Consider the following 19,014-nt stretch of genomic DNA (forward strand, 5'->3'; position numbering starts at 1 on the left):
CCAAGATTGAAGATGAAAACAACAACAGACAAAAGGGGCAGGAAGAAGGCAACAGACAGAAAAAGGAGACAGAAAAGCAGCCAGTTAGAGAATTGCCAGATATCACAGGAAGAAATCTTATGCCATGCTGTAAGAAAACCAACAATAATTTACACCAACCTGATAAGGAGCGGATGTGACTGATTTGTGAGGGTTTGGGGGATGTGTCAGGTGACATGTTGTACCCTGCTTCCTGTCCCCCTTCAGCTGGAGCTTGGATGTAGGGGCAGACGGCTGCCACTCGGCCTGAGACGCCACCATTTGGACGAGTAGAGCTCTGAGGAGAAGACGGGCCTCCTCCATTCATGCGGCTCAACTACAAGATAGAAAGTAGAAAATGAAGCAGGTGAACAAACAGTCTTCGAAAAAGGAAAACTGTCAGGCGTAAGTGTACTTCTGCTCTCTTCTTGTGCAGTCGCTCCCTAAGGTCTCCAATACGTTGATCCATCACTGTCACCTGAGCATTCCTCTTGTTCAGCAGCTCCTTGTTGTGTGCTAACTTGCTACTCTGTTCCAGGTTGTGACGATTGCGAGCCTGACTCAATGGCATTAGAAATGTTCTACAGTGTTTTCAGGAACTTTACATTTTGAAAGGGACAATGTTTTATTACCTGCAGCTCTTGGTAGAGTTTCCTGAGTTCTAAGGCAGCAGGACCAGAGAGTGGAGATGCTTTCATTCCAGTGGGTGCACCCTGGGGTCTGTTGGGTGCCCCCTGCTGTGATGCAACAGAATGTAGCTGAAGGCGTCCTTTCCTTAGATCTTCCAGCTGTTGTGTCAGCTGGTGAAGTAAAAATAGATATAAAATAATTCCTAGGGTGACATGAACTTGACTTATCAATCCCTCTGAGATACCTGGTCGACTCGGGTCACAGCAGACTGCAGCTCAGCCTGCTTCTCCTGAAACAGGCTGCTAACATGGTCAATCTCTGCAGCTGTACACAGAAAACATGATCAATTGATGGTTGGTTATTATGTGCATGATAATAGGATGTGAAATAAAAAAATAAAATACATAGTCATCCAATAGTATTGGATCAACTCTGGTAGAGTATAAATTATTGTATGTTCAGGCGTACAGAGGTTCCCATTGATCAGTTTACTGTAGTCCACCTGTCCTCTCATGGCTCGAATCTTCTTCAGCTTTGTCTCCTGAGTCTCCACTCGCTCCTTCAGCCGCTGCAACTTCTCAGATTCAGACTGAACAAGGAAAAGAAAAAACAGGACCTACTGTAAATATAAGAGTGTATTAAACATTTTGGGTTGTTTGTGTATACGCTCTCTGCTGACTTGCAATTTTTCGAAAATAACATAACATTGTTTTCTGCAAAACGATCACTGATGAGCAGGTTTTTTTTTTCGTTTTGTCTTTGGGGCAATAATTATTATGCTCCACAATTTTTGGTCCGTAAACCTGTGACATGACCAGAAAGAAAGGGCAAGCAATTCTATTGCTGTGTATTTCAAAACTGTATATCAGTTGTTGTTGTTTTATAAACATTCCGCCATTATGAGTATTTTTTATTTCTAATCATTACGCTAACATGGGAAATAAAATCTAAATTTAAAACATCAAACGGTAAGAAATTACGGTGAGGCAGGGGCATGCAAAGGGAGGGTGGGGGGGCTGAGCGACCCGTGCATTACTGGCGCATTGAACAGTAGCAGTATATCCGTGTTACATTCAGTCACTGACGACTTAAATATGTGCATGGACCTCATTTACTGTAGCTTTATTCCCTTCGATCGGTCGTTCATTGCTACCATCCCTCCCCAACCCACATAGCGGAATGCCAGCCAGTAAGTAGATTTAAAAAATAGAATAATGGTGATTATAATAATAATAATGCATTTAATGAATTGATTTTTACAATGACTAAGAGATCTGGATGGCCACTTGCAATTAATATGTCATCCACCACACACGTCAGAGGAGCTCACGTGTTTGTCTGCCCACATGTACACCCCTCAGATTCACCAAAATCACATTCCATCCTCTGTGCCACAATTTAGACGTGATATGAGCTGGCCTAAGTTTAGATGGACTTTCTGTTCACCAAACTCTCACCACCACCAAGCACACCTTCAAGTAGTTTGGATATATAGTTTGGATATAGCTTGGTTAGTACGTCACTCCTTGGAATCCTTGGAAAGGGGGTGCTGCCCGCTAACCCAGCCCCCTGGTCGGATAGCCCAGCCCTTGGTGCACTCGACTCCCAACCTGGGGGATGGTGGTCGCCTGAGTTCGAACCACAAGCAGCACTGCGCTGCAGAAGAAACTGTAATTGAGGATGATCACTTAAATTTGTTTCTTAAAAACAGCATTTTCCAACCATTTCTTCTTTTATGCAAAGGGAAGCTATTTTTGTCTTCCAAGAAAGAAAGGTACAATAAAAACTCACTGAGAGGAAGAATTCCTGTACCCCAGTTTATATAATTTTCCTCTCGAATGAATAACTAAAAACAAAAAGCAAAAATGATGCTAAACTGTTCTTTTTAAATAAGCACTTTCCAAATCCTCCGCACTCTTAAGCCCATGCCATTTTCCCAAAGTGACAGAAAAATATGATACAACCTGCCATACCAGTGATGGGGAACATTTTAAGCACACAGAATACGTTCAAAAATAATATATTTTACACTTTATGTTGGGAAATTACTTGGTCAAACATTGTTTTGTAATACATAGTCATTCACAAGAGCCAAAAAGATGCAAAAATGCAGCGCAGCGCATATTGTATGTGGTAGAGATACAGCTGCCTGTGATTATGCACACGGCCAGCAGGTAGTTTTGTGTGCAATGAAGCATCAAGAAATGGACCATTACTCGAACCAATGGCTGAAGTGTTACGATGCTTCATGAAGTTACTTCTCGCCATCCCTATCAGTCACCAAATTGTCACATGCGCCGGGCGGATGCCAAGGGACACACCCTTGCTGGGCCAACACCCCCCAGCTTAGCGTTGACTGGTCTGCCGAATATATCAGCAACCCTTGCGCTGGCACAAAAATCAAGATGTGTACCATTTGTGCTCTGGTGCATGTTGCTAAGTCTCCGAATATAGTGCCCTATGTGTTATACTCCACAACACTTATGTATTTTTGTTTACAATTTGCATGCAAAATTGCCTTATGGTTCCCACCTGTGTCTGTCCCTGATTGGATCTGCCTCCCTGGTGAAGATACCTCAGCCTTTGCTCCTAAAACACAGAGAAGGAGATTATATCCATCCATCCATCCTCACAAGGGTCGCGGGAGTGCTGGAGCCTATCCCAGCTATCATCGGGCAGGAGGCGGGGTACACCCTGAACTGATTGCCAGCCAATCGCAGGGCACATTTAAACAAAAAACCATTCACACCTACGGGCAATTTAAGAGTCTTCAATTAACCTACCATGCATGTTTTTGGGATGTGGTAGGAAACCGGAGTGCCTGGAGAAAACCCAAGCAGGCACGGGGAGAACATGCAAACTCCACACAGGCGGGGCCGGGGATGGAACCCCGGTCCTCAGAACTGTGAGGCGGACGCCCTAACAAGTCTTCCACCGTGCCGGCCAAGGAGATTGTATTTCAGTTTAAAATGCATAGTCAGTATGATCCCTGTGTCATGGTCTGTGTTTTAGTATAGATTATATTTAGTTTTGTTTCATGTTTTCCTGTGTCCCATGTTCATGTCATGTGTGCTCATTTGGTTATTATGTCCAAATCTTCTCATCAACCCTCTACCTTATGTCGACCAGTCAGCGTCAACCAATCAGCTCCCTGCAGCCACTCGTGTCTTGTTCCTTGTCGTCTCATCAATATGTTTGTATCTAGTTCTCTGGTTTATTTCAGTTCTTGTTGGTTCATTGTCGAATGTCGTTTGTCGAATGTCATCTGTTGTGTCGTCTGTAGCTGAAAGCCATTCATCCATTTTCTGTACCGCTTATCCTCACAAGGGTCGCGGGCGTGCTGGAGCCTATCCCAGCTATCTTCGGGAGAGAGGCGGGGTACACCCCGAACCGCTCGCCAGCCAATCGCAGGGTACATATAAACAAACAAATATTCGCACTCACATTAACACCTACGGGCAATTTACAGTCTTCAATTAACCTACCATGCATGTTTTTGGGAAATGGGAGGAAATCTGAGTGCCTGGAGAAAACCCACGCAGGCACACGGAGAACATGCAAACTCCACAAAGGCGAGGCCGGGATTTGAACCCAGTCCTCAGAACTGTGTAACCAGTCGGCCGCCGTGCCGCCGAGCTGAAAGCCAAGTCATGCTTTATTGTTTTGATGACTATATCCCGTCACCTTATCGTGGTGGAGGGGTTTGTGTGTCCGATTGATCCTAGGAGCTTAGTTGTCTGGGGCTTTATGCCCCTGGCAGGATCACCCATGACAAACAGGTCCCAGATGAGGGACCAGACAAAGCACGGCTCCAAAAACCCGAGTACAATAAATGGGCAGCCCGAAAGGGTAACGTGGTTCCCCCTTCCCATGGGCTCACCACCTGTGGGAGGGGCCATAGGGGTCGGGTGCAGTGCGAGCTGGGTGGTGGCCGAAGGCGGGGACCTTGGCGATCCGATCCCCGGCTACAGAAGCTGGCTCTAGGGACGTGGAATGTCACCTCTCTGGCGGGGAAGGAGCCCGAGCTGGTGTGTGAGGTCGAGAAGTTCCGAGTAGATATAGTCGGACTCGGCTCCACACACAGCTTGGGCTCTGGTACCAGTCCTCTTGAGAGGGGTTGGACTCTCTTCCACTCTGGAGTTGCTCACGGTGAGAGGCGCCGAGCAGGTGTGGGTATACTTATTGCTCCCCGGCTCGGCGCCTGTACGTTGGAGTACACCCCAGTGGATGAGAGGGTAGCCTCCCTCCTCCTTCGGGTTGGGGGACGGGTCCTGACTGTTGTTTGTGCCTATGCACCAAACAGCAGTTCAGAGTACCCACCCTTTTTGGAGTCCTTGGAGGGGGTGCTGGAGAGCGCTCCCGCTGGGGACTCCATCGTTCTGCTGGGGGACTTCAATGCTCACGTGGGCAATGACAGTGAGACCAGGAAGGGCGTGATTGGGTGGAACGGCCCCCCCGTGCAGAACCCGAGCGGTGTTCTGTTATTGGACTTCTGTGCTCATCACGGATTGTCCATAACGAACACCATGTTCAAGCATAAGCGTGTCTACACGTGCGCTTGGCACCAGGACACCCTACGTCACAGTTCGATGATCGACTTTGTGGTCGTATCATCGGACTTCCGACCGCATGTCTTGGACACTCGGGTAAAGAGAGGGGCAGAGCTGTCAACTGATCACCACCTGGTGGTTAGTTGGCTCCGATGGTGGGGGAATATGCCGGTCCGACGTGGCAGGCCCAAACGTATTGTGAGGGTCTGCTGGGGACAGTCTGGCGGAATCCCCTGTCAGAAGGAGTTTCAACTCCCACCTCCAACAGAACTTTGCTTATGTTCCGGGGGAGGCGGGGGACATCGAGTCCGAGTGGACAATGTTCCGCGCCTCCATTGCTGAGGCGGCCGACCGGAGCTGTGGACGTAAGGTGGTTGGTGCCTGTCGTGGCGGTAATCCCCGAACCCGTTGGTGGACACCAACGGTGAGGGATGCCGTCAAGCTGAAGAAGGAGTCCTATCGGGCCTTTTTGGCATGTGGGACTCCTGAGGCAGCTGATGGTACCGGCTGGCCAAGCAGGAATGCAGCTTCGGTGGTCGCTGAAGCAAAAATTCGGGCATGGGAAGAGTTCGGTAAGGCCATGGAGAAAGACTTCCGGACGGCTTCGAGGAAATTCTGGTCCACCATCCGGCGTCTTAGGAGGGGTGCAGTGCACCATCAACACTGTGTATAGTGGGGATGGGGCGATGCTGACCTCGACTCGGGACGTTGTGAGCCGGTGGGGAGAATATTTTGAAGACCTCAATTCCACCGACACGCCTTCCCATGAGGGAGCAGAGTCTGGGTTCTCTGAGGCGGGCTCTCCTATCTCTGGGGTTGAGGTCACCGAGGTGGTTAAAGAGCTCCTCGGTGGCAAGGCCCCCGGGAGTGGATGAGATTCGCCCGGAGTTCCTCAAGGCTCTGGATGTTGTAGGGGGTCCCGGGCTTGACACGCCTCTGCAACAACATTGCGTGGACATCGGGGACAGTGCCTCTGGATTGGCAGACTGGGGTGGTTGTCCCCCTTTTTAAGAAGAGGGACCGGAGGGTGTGTTCCAACTACAGGGGGATCACACTCCTCAGCCTCCCTGGTAAGGTCTATTCAGGGGTGCTGGAGGGGAGGATCCGTCGGGAAGTTGAATCTCAGATTCAGGAGGAGCAGTGTAGTTTTCGTCCTGGCCGTGGAACAGTGGACCAGCTCTACACCCTTGGCAGGGTCCTCGAGGGTGCATGGGAATTCGCCCAACCAGTCTACATGTGTTTTGTGGACTTGGAGAAGGCGTTCGACCGTGTCCCTCGGGGGTCCTGCGGGGGGTGCTTCGGGAGTATGGGGTGCCGAACCGCCTGATACGAGCTGTTCAGTCCCTGTACAACTGGAGTCAGAGTTTGGTCCGCAAATCCGGCAGTAAATCAGACTAGTTTCTGGTGAGGGTTGGACTCCGCCAACGCTGCCCTTTGTCACCAATTCGGTTCATAACTTTTATGGACAGAATTTCTAGGCGCAGCCGAGGCGTAGAGGGGGTCCGATTTGGTGGCCTCAGTATTGCATCTCTGCTTTTTGCAGATTATGTGGTTCTGTAGGCTTCATCAAGCCGTGACCTCCAACTCTCACTGGAGGAGTTCGCAGCCGAGCGTGAAGCGGCTGGGATGAGAAACAGCACCTCCAAATCTGAGACCATGGTCCTCAGTCGGAAAAGGGTGACGTGCCCTTCTCCAGGTCGGGGATAAGATCCTGCCCCAAGTGGAGGAGTTCAAGTATCTTGGGGTCTTGTTCACGAGTGAGGGAAGAACGGAATGGAACTTTGTATCGATCCATTGTGGTAAAGAAGGAGCTCAGCGAAAAGCTCTCGATTTACTGGTCGATCTACAGGAGGAGACCCCGTGGATGACCCAGAACATGCTGGCTTGGGAACGCCTTGGGATCCCCCAAGACCATTGCTAGAGATGGATGAAGTGGCTGGGGAGAGGGAAGTCTGGACGTCCCTGCTAAAGCTACCGTGGCACGACCTCGGATAAGCGGTAGAAAATGGATGGATGGATAGATGGATGCTATTGGTTGTTTTTTACAGTGCAGTAGTTAGGATTATTTACGCACTTGTATCTGCAGTTTGAAGGGCAACATGTAAATTGTGCAACGCACACGATTTTTATGAGGCTGTTCATGTCTTTACTGTTATTCACTTTTGTCTTTCAGTTGGGCACCTCCCTTTGCTCTATCAATGAGGCTTGCCTTTCCTATGAATGCCTAACATTTTAAAGTTAACAGTAACTTTTTGAAAATTGGACTTTAAGCGTGACTGTTTCAACATGGGAGACATTTACACATAACAAATTGCTAAATTGGATTTTTTTTCAATTAGCTAATATTTTTCTTTAGCTAATATTTAGCGGCATGGTGGACGACTGGTTAGCACATCTGCCTCACAGTTCTGAGGACAGGGTTCAAATCAAGCCTCACCTGTTTGGAGTTTGTATGTTCTCCCCGTGCCTGCGTGGGTTTTCTCCGGGTACTCCGGTTTACTCCCACATGCCCAAAAATGTATGGTAGGTTAATTGAACTCTAAATTGCCCGTAGGTGACTGTAAGTGTGAATGGTTGTTTGTTTGTATGTGCCCTGTGATTGGCTGGTGATCACTTCAGGGTGTACCCCGCCTCTCTCCCGAAGATAGCTGGGATAGCCTCCAGCACGCTTTTTAGACTATACCAATTTAGCTGATCACAGTTATTTTCTGCTGATGACTATAGTTAGATGATTTTGTTAAAAAAAAAAAAAAAAAAAAATCCAATGTGTTAAAAGGGTGGAACGGTGGACACCTGGTTGGAGTGTCTGCCTCATGGTTCTAAGGACCGGGGTTCGATCCCCGGCCCCGCCTGTGTGGAGCTTGCATGTTCTCCCCATGCCTGCGTGGGTTTTCTCCGGGCACTCCGGTTTCCTCCCACATCCCAAAAACATGCATGGTAGGTTGATTGAAGACAAGATTTCCCGCAGGTGTGAACGTGAGTGCGAATGGTTGTTTGTTTATATGTGCCCTGCGATTGGCTGGCAACCAGTTCAGGGTGTACCCCGTGTCCTGCCCGATGATAGGTGGGATAGGCTCCAGCACTCCCGTGACCCTTGTGAGGATAAGTGGCTCAGATAATGGATGGATGGATGGATGTGTTAAAGATCTTTTAGTCTTTTTGGTTGTCACTTCATACAGATTCATTTACACTCCCTTGAAGATGTGTTGTTTCTCCTGATAAAGGGCTCACAGAGTTTAGAATTGGGTGTTTCAATTTCGTTAGGAGCACAGAAGTCCAATAACAGACCATTGCTAGGGTTCAGGGGGCCGTTCTGCCCAATCACACCCTTCCAGGTCTCACTGTCATTCCCCACGTGATCATGGAAATCCCCCAGCAGAACAAAGCAACTCCAGATTGAAAGAGTGTACAGTTTCTCTCAAGAGGACTGGTACCAGGTAGCAGGGCATATGCGGTGTGTCGAGGCAAGCCTGACTATATCTTGTTGGAACTTCTCAACCTCGGACGCCCACTCAGTGCCGGCCCGCCAACCATGTGTTCGCCATCGAGCCCCACCACCAAGCCTGGCTCCAGAAGGAGACCGTGTCCGGGCAGGAGAAAGCAAGGTCCATTAATTCTATTCGTCATAGGGGGTTTCTGAGCTCTTCTTTGTCTGGTCCCTCATCTCAAAAAATGTTTCCCTGGGTGTCCCTGCTAGCGGCATAAAGCCCCAGATAACTTAGTTCCTAGGATCACTGGGACACATAAATCCCTACAATAAGGCGACAACTCTAGGAGAGTAATTTATTATTAATATTAATTCTAACTTGATTGAGTTAATTAATATGCCTGGAATGATGTATGTGTTAACACTAATATGAAAGAAGAGGTGATAATGATAGAGAGGCCTGTCATGCCTGACAATGACAGTGACACTTCACACCTCACTGGATTATGTAGGGCAACACCTGTGTTTGTGCTTTCGTGTGTGTGTGTGTGTGTGTGTGTGTGTGTGTGTGTGTGTGTGAGAATGAGTGTGTATGTGTCCGGACTCCAGAGCAAGAGGGCAATGGAATGCTGACAAACACCCCCTCCTCCCTCCGCCTGATCCCCCATTGTGTAACGGTAACTTCCTTTGGTACTGTACAAGTACGATGTTGTGTCTCCCACTTAGTGGGAATCGGTACCATACTGATTCAAATGTGAAAGGTACCCATCCCTACATCCACCACACATGTCAGAGGAGCTCACGTGTCTGTCTCCTTGCATGTGGCCCAGTCATCCATTCGTTCATCTTCCGTACCGCTTATCCCCACTAGGGTCGCGGGCGTGCTCGAGCCTATCCCAGCTGACTCCGGGTGAGAGGCAAGCTACACCCTGAACTGGTCACCAGCCAATCATAGGGCACATATAAACAACCAGTGGCAGTCACATTCACACCGACAGGCAATTTCGAGTCTTCAGTTAACCTACCATGCATGTTTTGGGGATGTGGGAGGAAACCGGAGTACCCGGAGAAAACCAACGCAGGCACGGGGAGAACATGCTAACTCCATACAGACAAGGTCAGATTTGAACTCAGGTCCTCAAAACTGTGAGACAGATGTGCTAACCAGTCTTCCACCATTCTGCCTGCCCCAGTCATATTAAACAAATTTGTGTCAGATCACCTGGTCCAAAAGCTTAGATGTGGTCGCAGTCGGCGTAAGTTCAGACGGACATTCTGACACCAAAATCTCACTCCGCCAAGGGCACACCCTCTCTGCACCTTATCCTACTCATATGCTGGAGGGGGACACAGCACTGATTTGCCATTAAGATACAAACAGATTATCCCCAATGTCACATATGAAAAGAAATTGGCCAAACCAAAATAGAGTTGTTCAACAGTATATCACTGGACTCAATTCATAAACTTGTAAAAAAAAACAGGCTTGAAATGTTGTATATTTGCTCATTCCTTCCCTTGGGGGCTGATACACTTCCTTCCTTTCTGGAGTAGAATGCTCTTTGACTATCCCAGCATCTGTGGCTTCCCGATGACTTCATTTCCTTCCTATAGTGTTCCTATCTCACTCCATGTATGACGCTACCCAAAACAAATCTGCAAGTAACTCAAACACTGTTTTTCATTTTTGACAGTCCTTAGATACCCACCCGGATCACATCATCATAAAAGATACATGAGCCATGATCTCTACACCTCACACACATACATATTTCTCAGTGGCCTGACTGTAATTGCTGGAGTGCCAAGGTCAACCCTTTTTGGACGGACTCTAGATGTAGACAACCTTACACTAAGTGACAGGCAATCCATCTAGAGAATAATTGTGTGTGTGTGTGTGTGTGCGTGCGTGTGCTCGTGCATTTGTGAAATAGTTACCTTGGCAACCAACATCTGTTGTTGAGCATCTATTTGTTGCTGTTGTCTTGTAGCCATTTCCTGGAGCTCAGAGAGGGTTAGCTCCACACGGGGAACCTACACAATAGGGAAAGTAAAATGAGATGATGTACTGCGCCTTTACATGATAGCTTCCAAATGTTGCATGCATTAATTCTTGAAAAAATACCTATACAATAGCAAAAACGTGATTTCTCTTGTGTTTCTATTATCATCGGTCCATCTATTATAGACTGTCACAGTGAAGATGGATGAGATTGTTCCTGACAAGATGAAACCATAACAGTAACACAAGATAAATGCTGGGCTAGAGTGCACAGCTGCTCATGTCTCACTTCACATTTTAGGGTCATACCGCTTCTTCAGCTTGCTGCAAAATTTTTATTATATTACCAGCTGGTGGCCTTGGCAGGGTGGCACAGTTATAGTATTAGTTCAGAGAAAATGGCCTGATTTCAATTTGGCTTCAGTTTTATGTCACTGTCACTGACTTCATCACATCTGCAATGCAATCTAATCATATGCCTGCATTTTAACATAGGGAGGCAGTAGTTCTTTTGGAAGGGCTTATGCTTTGGAGCCAAAGGTTTATTGTTTGAGTCCCAGGCAACTAGTTGTTGGAGAGATGCTAGTCTGCTTCCTGACTATTGTAAAAGTTCCTCTGAGCAAGGCACCAACCCCCATGCTGAAGAGGTCCAGCACTGTATCTCTCCTTGCGTGTCTGCATCTGTGTGATCTGGTTCTCTGTCTGTGTGATGTGCAACACAAATATACAATAGTGTATGAGAATTGAATCTCCCTTGAGACAGTATAATGAGTATAATATATAAATAAAAACAAAAATGTCAGTAGCATTTCATTTAATCATTTGCATCCTGAGATCCCGTATTTGGTAAGATGTAAATATCACAGAAAGTATGGAGAGAGAAATGATACAAGATAACAAGGAAGGAAGGTCCCAGCCCAGCCACATCCTGCTATTGTTTACTGTATGGTCACTCACAAACACACAAACAACATGCATGCGCTCACACTAGGGGCTGGGCGATTATATGATTGAGATTGGAGATAGTGATAAATTACCCGTCGATCTCAGTGATCAGCTGTGTGCGTAATTCCTCTAACATGGCGGGAATGTGCGTGAAATCGACAGGCAATAAGCGCCGTCCTTTTCCTGCTCCCCTTGCGGTTACCAGTTGTGGGAGTTAACAGAAACCGCGCCTCCTGGGCTGACCCGCCCCGCAGCGAAATCGAAACTCCCGTCCGACTCAGCTGTCGTCACACTGAGCACGCCGCGTTGTCGGCGGCCACTCTTCGCCCCAACTCCAGCGCGGCTACCTCCATTGCCGCTGTGGCCGACCGCTCCGCGAGTTTCCAATGACGGTTGTGTGGCGGTGTCTCCAAAGCGACGCGGAACAATGCTATTAACTAGCCGATGTGCAAGGTATGTCAGCGCCCTGAAAAACGGGCAACAGTGTTTGTTCATTTGAAGAAATACCACCCAAAATGATTATGTGGAAAGCATAAAAATGAGAGCACAGTGAGCCCAGCCTGTCACTTACTGTTGCCGGCACATGTAGTATTAGCAGTTAGCCGTTGCTAGTTAGTAAGGCCACCAGACCAAAGCAACAATCGTGTCATGATTATTCAGGTGGCTTGCAAAATGGCAAAACCTGTTAATCTGTATTGTTATTAAATATGTTGCACATTTGAAAGTAGCAATAATGTTAACTGGGTATGTAGCATCATAACTGCAGAATGATCATGTTTACAATCCAAGGTGTCTTCATTTTCCCTGACGGGGCAGTTTGTTTATTTTGTATCTTGTACCTCCAAAAATACCCAGGACTTCAAACTAGTGCACTGTTGTGTTATATTTTACTACATTCGTTGTACTGCTGAGTGAAGTGCTTTTATATTTTTTCGATATTTATTTTATTTGCCTTATTTGCTAAGTATCCTAATATCATGTTGGGGTTACTGTTTTACGAGACTACGAGAAGTGCTGCTAACAAAAGGCGTTAATAAAATGTTGAACTACTCTCTAACTTCTTTCGTTTTTAGTCCAGATGTTTTGGAACTGGCGATTTAAAAAAAGTGTAAAACCGATCGTTATAATATTCGAGATCAGACGATATATGGAAAAAATGAATCATGATCATTTGTGCCCTCGCTCACACTCAGACAAAGACACAAACGCGTCCATGCATGCACGTACGCACACCCAATACAACTTAACCTGGGCAAGGAAGTTGTCCATTAAATGAACTTTGAAATGCCCACGATATAAGGTATGGCAATTAACTTGCGTTGTGGGGCAGTCTTACCTAGAAATTCTTAGATAATGCCACAGTCATGTTATCTTACGTTGACTGTGGTATGGTGGTGACCTTTTGGATTATAGATGTCACAATTTCATCTTAATTTGAAATATGAAATACCATAAACAAACGAAAAGAAAAAAAGGAAATTAAATGAAAATTTCATCCGCAACCATGAACGCTTTTGTAGTTGAATAGATTTTCTATATGCACCTCATATCTTCGACTAGTTGCCATCTAGCCATGATGGCAACTAGACTGTTGCCATGTAGCCATTAGAAGATTGCTGGTTTGACGTAGCCCCAAACAAGACAGTCAACTTCCACTTGCTCCCGATGCTGAGTCATTGTTCATTGTGAAGGAACAATTTTCAGCATCCACCATCATCATTGTGTGAATGACGCATCCTTGCAAAAACAAGTTGAGTGTCTTAAAGAATGTAAAACGTCAAAACCCCTGAACCCTAAAACGTCAATTTGAATGCATGAAAAGTGCAACATAAAAAAATGTTGCTTTGATTTTAATTGTCATGAGTTGGCACGGTTTTCTCCGGACTCGGTGTCCTCCCACATCCCAAAAATCATGCGTGGTAGGTTGATTGAGGACTCTAAATTGCCCATAGGTGTGTGCGATTGGCTGGTGACCGGTTCAGGGTGTACCCCGCGACGCTAGTGAGGATAAACGGTATAGAAAATGGATGGATGGATGGATGGATGGATGAATTGTCATGAGCGGTGATGGAAGACCAACCGTCGAAAGACAGGAGCTCAAGTTGGATCAATTATGAGCACTTTTTCATTTATTTCTTAAAACTGTACATGACACCAGCAAAACAATTTGAAGCCACATCTTGGAGCATGATCTAAAGTCGAGGAAACAAATTCCAGTTTTCCACATCTTAGCTGATTGTTTTAAATGTGAGAAACCACACACGACAACGAATAACTTTCGTTATTAACGTTGTGTTTTTACTGCGCTTATCGTGTGGGGTGTACTTGAGATGACCAACACAGCACACTACCCACTAGGGCTTACATTCACCCTCTAAATCCCGATTCGTTCTTCATGTTGACAGTAACGAATGACTTCCGAATCAGAATTGAATCATGAGTCCTTGTACTACGGTATTCCGAAATAAAGAGATATCAAAGCCCAACGGATGAAAAATCCACTTTGATTATTTAATAATAATTTATTATTTAACATAAATTAAGAAATCTGGAAGACTCTGAAGAGTACAATAAGGCAAAATAAACACATTTTCTTCACGCAGAAAAACATGTATTTACACCGCTCAAGTACTCACTGGCGCTTAAATTGGATTGGCGCAAACAGCGGCCAATGCGGAAGTCGAAGTCGTCGTCTGGTGGACGACATAGTTGATAAATAAATAATAATTGATAAATAAAAGTAGCGAGCAATATTTAGATCATTTTAACGGAGTATGCATTTCTCAACAGATTTTCATGAGGTTTACTTTTTTGTCAATGCCAAAGCTTGTGCTATCAATACAAATCATTTGAAAGAAGCCCCCAAAATATTTTTACCTGCGATAGCTTCCCAGATCAGGGTGGGTTGTGATTGTATGATACCGTCTGCAGCATAATGCGCCCGGCATCCTTGTTCTTTCGGTTTACTTGCCCTTCACACACACGGAACGCACTGACTGACTTTGCCCCCTACTAGCCTAGCGTCGCCATCGGAACGCAGCTCAAAAGGGGCCTGTCGCGTCTACCTATGTTCGTATCTATGACTACAACTGCAAAACAGACCGGTTCCTGCTAAGAATGCGAAGAAACTACTGTGAGTCAAAATGACGTCAACCTTAAACATGATGGTCTAGGTAGAGTTTGTGGGTGTGTGTGTGTGCCAAAAATCTAAAATAAAGTATGCATGATATTCTAAGATTCATCGTGATTCCAATCCTAAAATTCCGATTCGACGATCGCTCTTTCAGGCACAACAAAATCCCAGTTCAAATCACCACCGATACGTGCGTAGCCCTATTATGCACGTAACGATCTCCCCACCGAGAATTGTGATCCCTTCTCCCAAACCAGATGTCTGTCATAGTACCAAGACTGACCTGTGAGAAGCAACATGGTGGTGCAGGGCATCTAGACTGCCAGAAGATAAAAAGAAGAAGAAATAATAGCGGTGGAAGAAGAAATTGTAGAAGTTCAGTTAACTGTTAGCTTACCTAAATAAGGCTTTGTTTCATACAGCAATTTGAAAATGTTTGAGGTTACCATTATTGTTGCTATAGTAGTGTATGTGTGTGTCATCACCAAACCTCCCTCTTTCCACCAAATCACCCCCATCCTCCAGGAACTTCGCTGACAAACAGAGGATTCAATTCAAACTCCTTCTCTACATCTTCAAGGCCATTCACAACATCGGGCCGCCATATTTGTACAACCTCCCCCACAATGCCTCTTCAGTCCGCACCATGGGGAGTAGAGCTTTCAGACGCTCTTGTCCTGAGGTCTGGAACTCTCTACCGCCTGACCTCGATTCGGACTCTTTAATTACCTTCAAATCTAAACTTAAACATACCTGTTCAGTATCGCATACTCACTTTAACCACATTGCCCTGTATTTTAATGTATTTGTCTTATTCTCTTGTTAATTCTGTTTTTAATATATGATTGATGTACAGTGTCCTTGGGGGGCCTCAAAAGGCACTTACAAATAAAATGCATTATAATTATTATTCATTGATTCATTTTCCGTACCACTCATCCTCATTAAGGTCGCGGGCGTGATGGAGCCTATCCCAGCTAACTCTGGGCGAGAGGCGGGGTACACCCTGAACTGGTCGCCAGCCAATCGCAGGGCACATACAGTATAAACAAACAACCATTTGCACTCACATTCACACCTACGGGCAATTTAGAGTCTTCAGTTAGCCTACCATGCATGTTTTGGGGTTGAGGGAGGAAACCAGAGTACCCGGAGAAAACCCACGCAGGCACGGGGAGAACATGCAAACTCCACATAGGCGAGGGTGGATTCGAACCTGGCTTCTCAGAACTGTGAGGCAGATGTGCTAACCAGTCGTCCGGCATGCAGCCCTAGGGGCTGCTAAAAAAAAAAAAAAAAAAAAAAACACCATTTATTATCATTATCGTAATTATGATGTGAAAAGGATCATTAAAATAATAATGCTAGTGGTAATAATGCTATACTTTTTCATAGCACCGGCAGAGAACACTTTGATCTGTGGAAATACTGTTCTGCATCTTGTTAGTCTCCATTTTGTGGGCACACCATTGTCCCCCATGACCACGTTCTTGATAATTATATTTGAAGAAAATATGATAAATTATTGTGATTGCATGCTGATGGATTAACTTGTCAGGCTGGGTTCATTGGTTTGTCCATCACGCAATAGTTCTGTGCTGCACACTTAACCCTGCTTTTCTCACATGTTCAGATGTTGTAACACAGGTGTCAAACCGGTGGCCTGGGGGCCAGATCCGGCCCGCAACATCATTTTTATGTGGCCCGCAAAAGCAAATCATGTGTGTCGACTTCATGTTTCTTGTGAAAATAGCAACATTGGTGGCTTGTATAATGTTGAGATATTGAAAGCAGTTTATGTTACCAATCACCTTTTGGAAATAAATGTAATAATAGTTGAACATTTTGTATTGGCTTCTGATTTAAAAACTAGCTATCCATCAATTTGTTGTGTATATGTCATTATATGAGACAATATTTGATATGGGTTCACAGTCATAACGGCCGTCCGAGGGAAGCCATAACTACAATGTGGCCCGCGACAAAAATGAGTTTGACACCCCTGTAAAATGAGTAGTTCCACTCCACTTCCTCTGTCACTTCTCACTTGTCATAGTTGGAAAATAAACAATTGAAGTATATAGTACAGTAAACCCTCGTTTATCATGGGGGTTACGTGCCCGAAACCCCCCGTAATAAATTAAATCTGCGAAGTATCACCCAATTCTTTATTACTTTATTATATAAATTTGCGAGTTTCATTTATGCAATCCAATGCAAATATTTGATACTTTGGAGACGTACAGGTATTTTATTTTTCCACTTGTGATCACCATCTACAAAAGCACATGCCTTTGTGGTCTGCTGACATTAACAATAGCCCATGTGCCCATGATATGAACAGGCAATTTCCAGCCTTAACATTGGCACCGTTTCTCACACTGATGGTCCTGATAATGTAATCAGTGAAAAGCATTATGGGAACCCAGAATTCATTGCGGTGATGTTTTAAACTACAGTAATGTAGTTGTAGTAAATCAAGTCAAACATTGCTCTCTACTTGCAATTGCTCCTGTCTATGTTGTGATGAGTGTGCATTACCTATTCGCCAGGCTAAGGTAGGTGTTTGTGAATTTATTTAATAAAACTCTGACTGTGACTTGTCCCCTGCGATTGGCTGGCAACCAGTTCAGGGTGTACCCCGCCTCCTGCCCGATGATAGGTGGGATTGACTCCAGCACTCCCGCGACCCTTGCGAGGATAAGCGGCTCAGAAAATGGATGGATGGATGGACTGTGGCTTGTGTTTTAAACAGTGGCTTTCCCGTCATGTTCTTTGCATCCTCAAGCAACTTGGTGACTAAATGTATGAGTTGAGATTACTCAGTAAAGTTTCTTTTTCTGCTAAGAATAAGAGCCCGGTTAGTCGACCTAACATGAGTCATTGCTGCCACATTCTAATCATAAAACTAACCGTATCGGAGATGTGCATGTGAGTAACGGCACTACACTGACCTATAAAAAAAAAAAAAAAAAAAATCTGTGACGCACTGGATCCACAATAAGTGAGCTGTGATATTGTGAGAGATTACTGTATTGTTTTTCTTACAGTTATATCAAGCATCGCACATGGGAAAATGCACTTTTTGGGCTACTTGCTTTTGTAGCTCGTGCAATCGACACTGTACAACATCTTGCAGACTGCGCTGGTGTCATCACCAACTGATATTAACATGCAGTCTCTATCAGTTTCCTGCTGTGCTGTATTTACCTGCAGGCTGTCCCATGTGATCCTGCAGGAGCGGACTTTAATTTTGCTGCATTGTCCTTCAACGGTAAACTCCTGCACCAAATCCACCTCATTCCACTCCATCCTTCCAGTACTTCCGGACCAACAGCAGCCCTTTACGCCCTTTCTGATAGAATAAGGATGCCACGGGCTTCTAGCAGGGTAAAAACAAAGCAATTCTTATCACAACTTTCTCTCCCATCTCGCCGATGATGTGCTATAATTTACGACAAGCCCCTCTCGCTCTCCTTTGCTCGACCCACACTCCCTCCCTCCTCTTGTTCTCTGATAAAGTGTCTGTTATTGATACGGTCGCACATGATGTGCAGGGTGAAAACCCTTTAATGTACTAACATGAAACCAATCATTACTATATCTATCAGAAATAATAAAAGGTGGTATACAATTGACCTCTTATTCAACCCAGTCTTCCTATAATGGTTATGTCCTATGTTATTGTCTTCACTGCATTTTAACAATGTCGACATTCATTCACCTCTCCTTCACTCAGTCCTTGTCATGGCGCTGCAGCTGGCTTTTTACTGCAACGACACCAAGTCTCACCTACCCACCCGACCAATCTCCCCCTCTGTCTAAACCGACCTCCCCACACCGCACTCTCCAACTATCCCACTTTCTCTCAGCAGGGAAATGTCTGCACCACTGCTTTTAGATGTGTGTCGCGAGGAAGATGAGGAGGTTAGATAGGAATGTAATTTATTAATATTGGCAGGGTGCCCAAGAATTTTGTTTGACATGCCCAGTGACACACAATTACATACATGCCCATATGATTCATGAATACATGGAGTGGAGAGAACATTAACTCCCTGCTGCGTCATATTTTTCTCACTTCTTTCCCACACACGCATACACACACACACACACACGCGAGCATGCACACATGCTCACAGACACACACACACACACAAAGTATATAATCTTGGCCCAGTGATCTAGGTGTGGGCTGCAGGAATTGGAAACAAAATCTGGAATAACAAAGCAAAAAAAAAATACTTTCCGTTTTGACTTCTGCCAGACCTGCATTCCAGATTTTTTTTATTACTCAATCTGTATTATA

The 19,014-nt window shown here is 45.5% G+C and overlaps 1 protein-coding gene across 8 annotated transcripts in view; it reads right to left on the bottom strand.

The window, feature by feature from the left end:
- The window catches only part of LOC133412763 (apoptosis-stimulating of p53 protein 1-like), a 68,786-nt gene that overhangs the window by 24,642 nt on the left and 25,130 nt on the right, over positions 1-19,014 (bottom strand). For 6 of the 8 annotated variants that reach the window (XM_061696376.1, XM_061696378.1, XM_061696379.1 and 3 more), the window contains 7 exons: positions 10,564-10,659; positions 3,181-3,237; positions 1,117-1,237; positions 893-972; positions 651-818; positions 434-574; positions 160-355 (listed from right to left, as the gene is read on the bottom strand). In XM_061696376.1, the coding sequence (XP_061552360.1) occupies positions 160-355; positions 434-574; positions 651-818; positions 893-972; positions 1,117-1,237; positions 3,181-3,237; positions 10,564-10,659 (859 nt within the window). Of the gene's footprint in view, positions 1-159; positions 356-433; positions 575-650; positions 819-892; positions 973-1,116; positions 1,238-3,180; positions 3,238-10,563; positions 10,660-17,915; positions 18,139-19,014 lie in introns of those variants that run through there. The other 2 variants (XM_061696381.1, XM_061696377.1) reach the window with 2 other exon arrangements.

The sequence above is a fragment of the Phycodurus eques genome, chromosome 14 (genome assembly GCF_024500275.1).
Source record: "Phycodurus eques isolate BA_2022a chromosome 14, UOR_Pequ_1.1, whole genome shotgun sequence".
Lineage (NCBI taxonomy): Eukaryota > Metazoa > Chordata > Actinopteri > Syngnathiformes > Syngnathidae > Phycodurus > Phycodurus eques.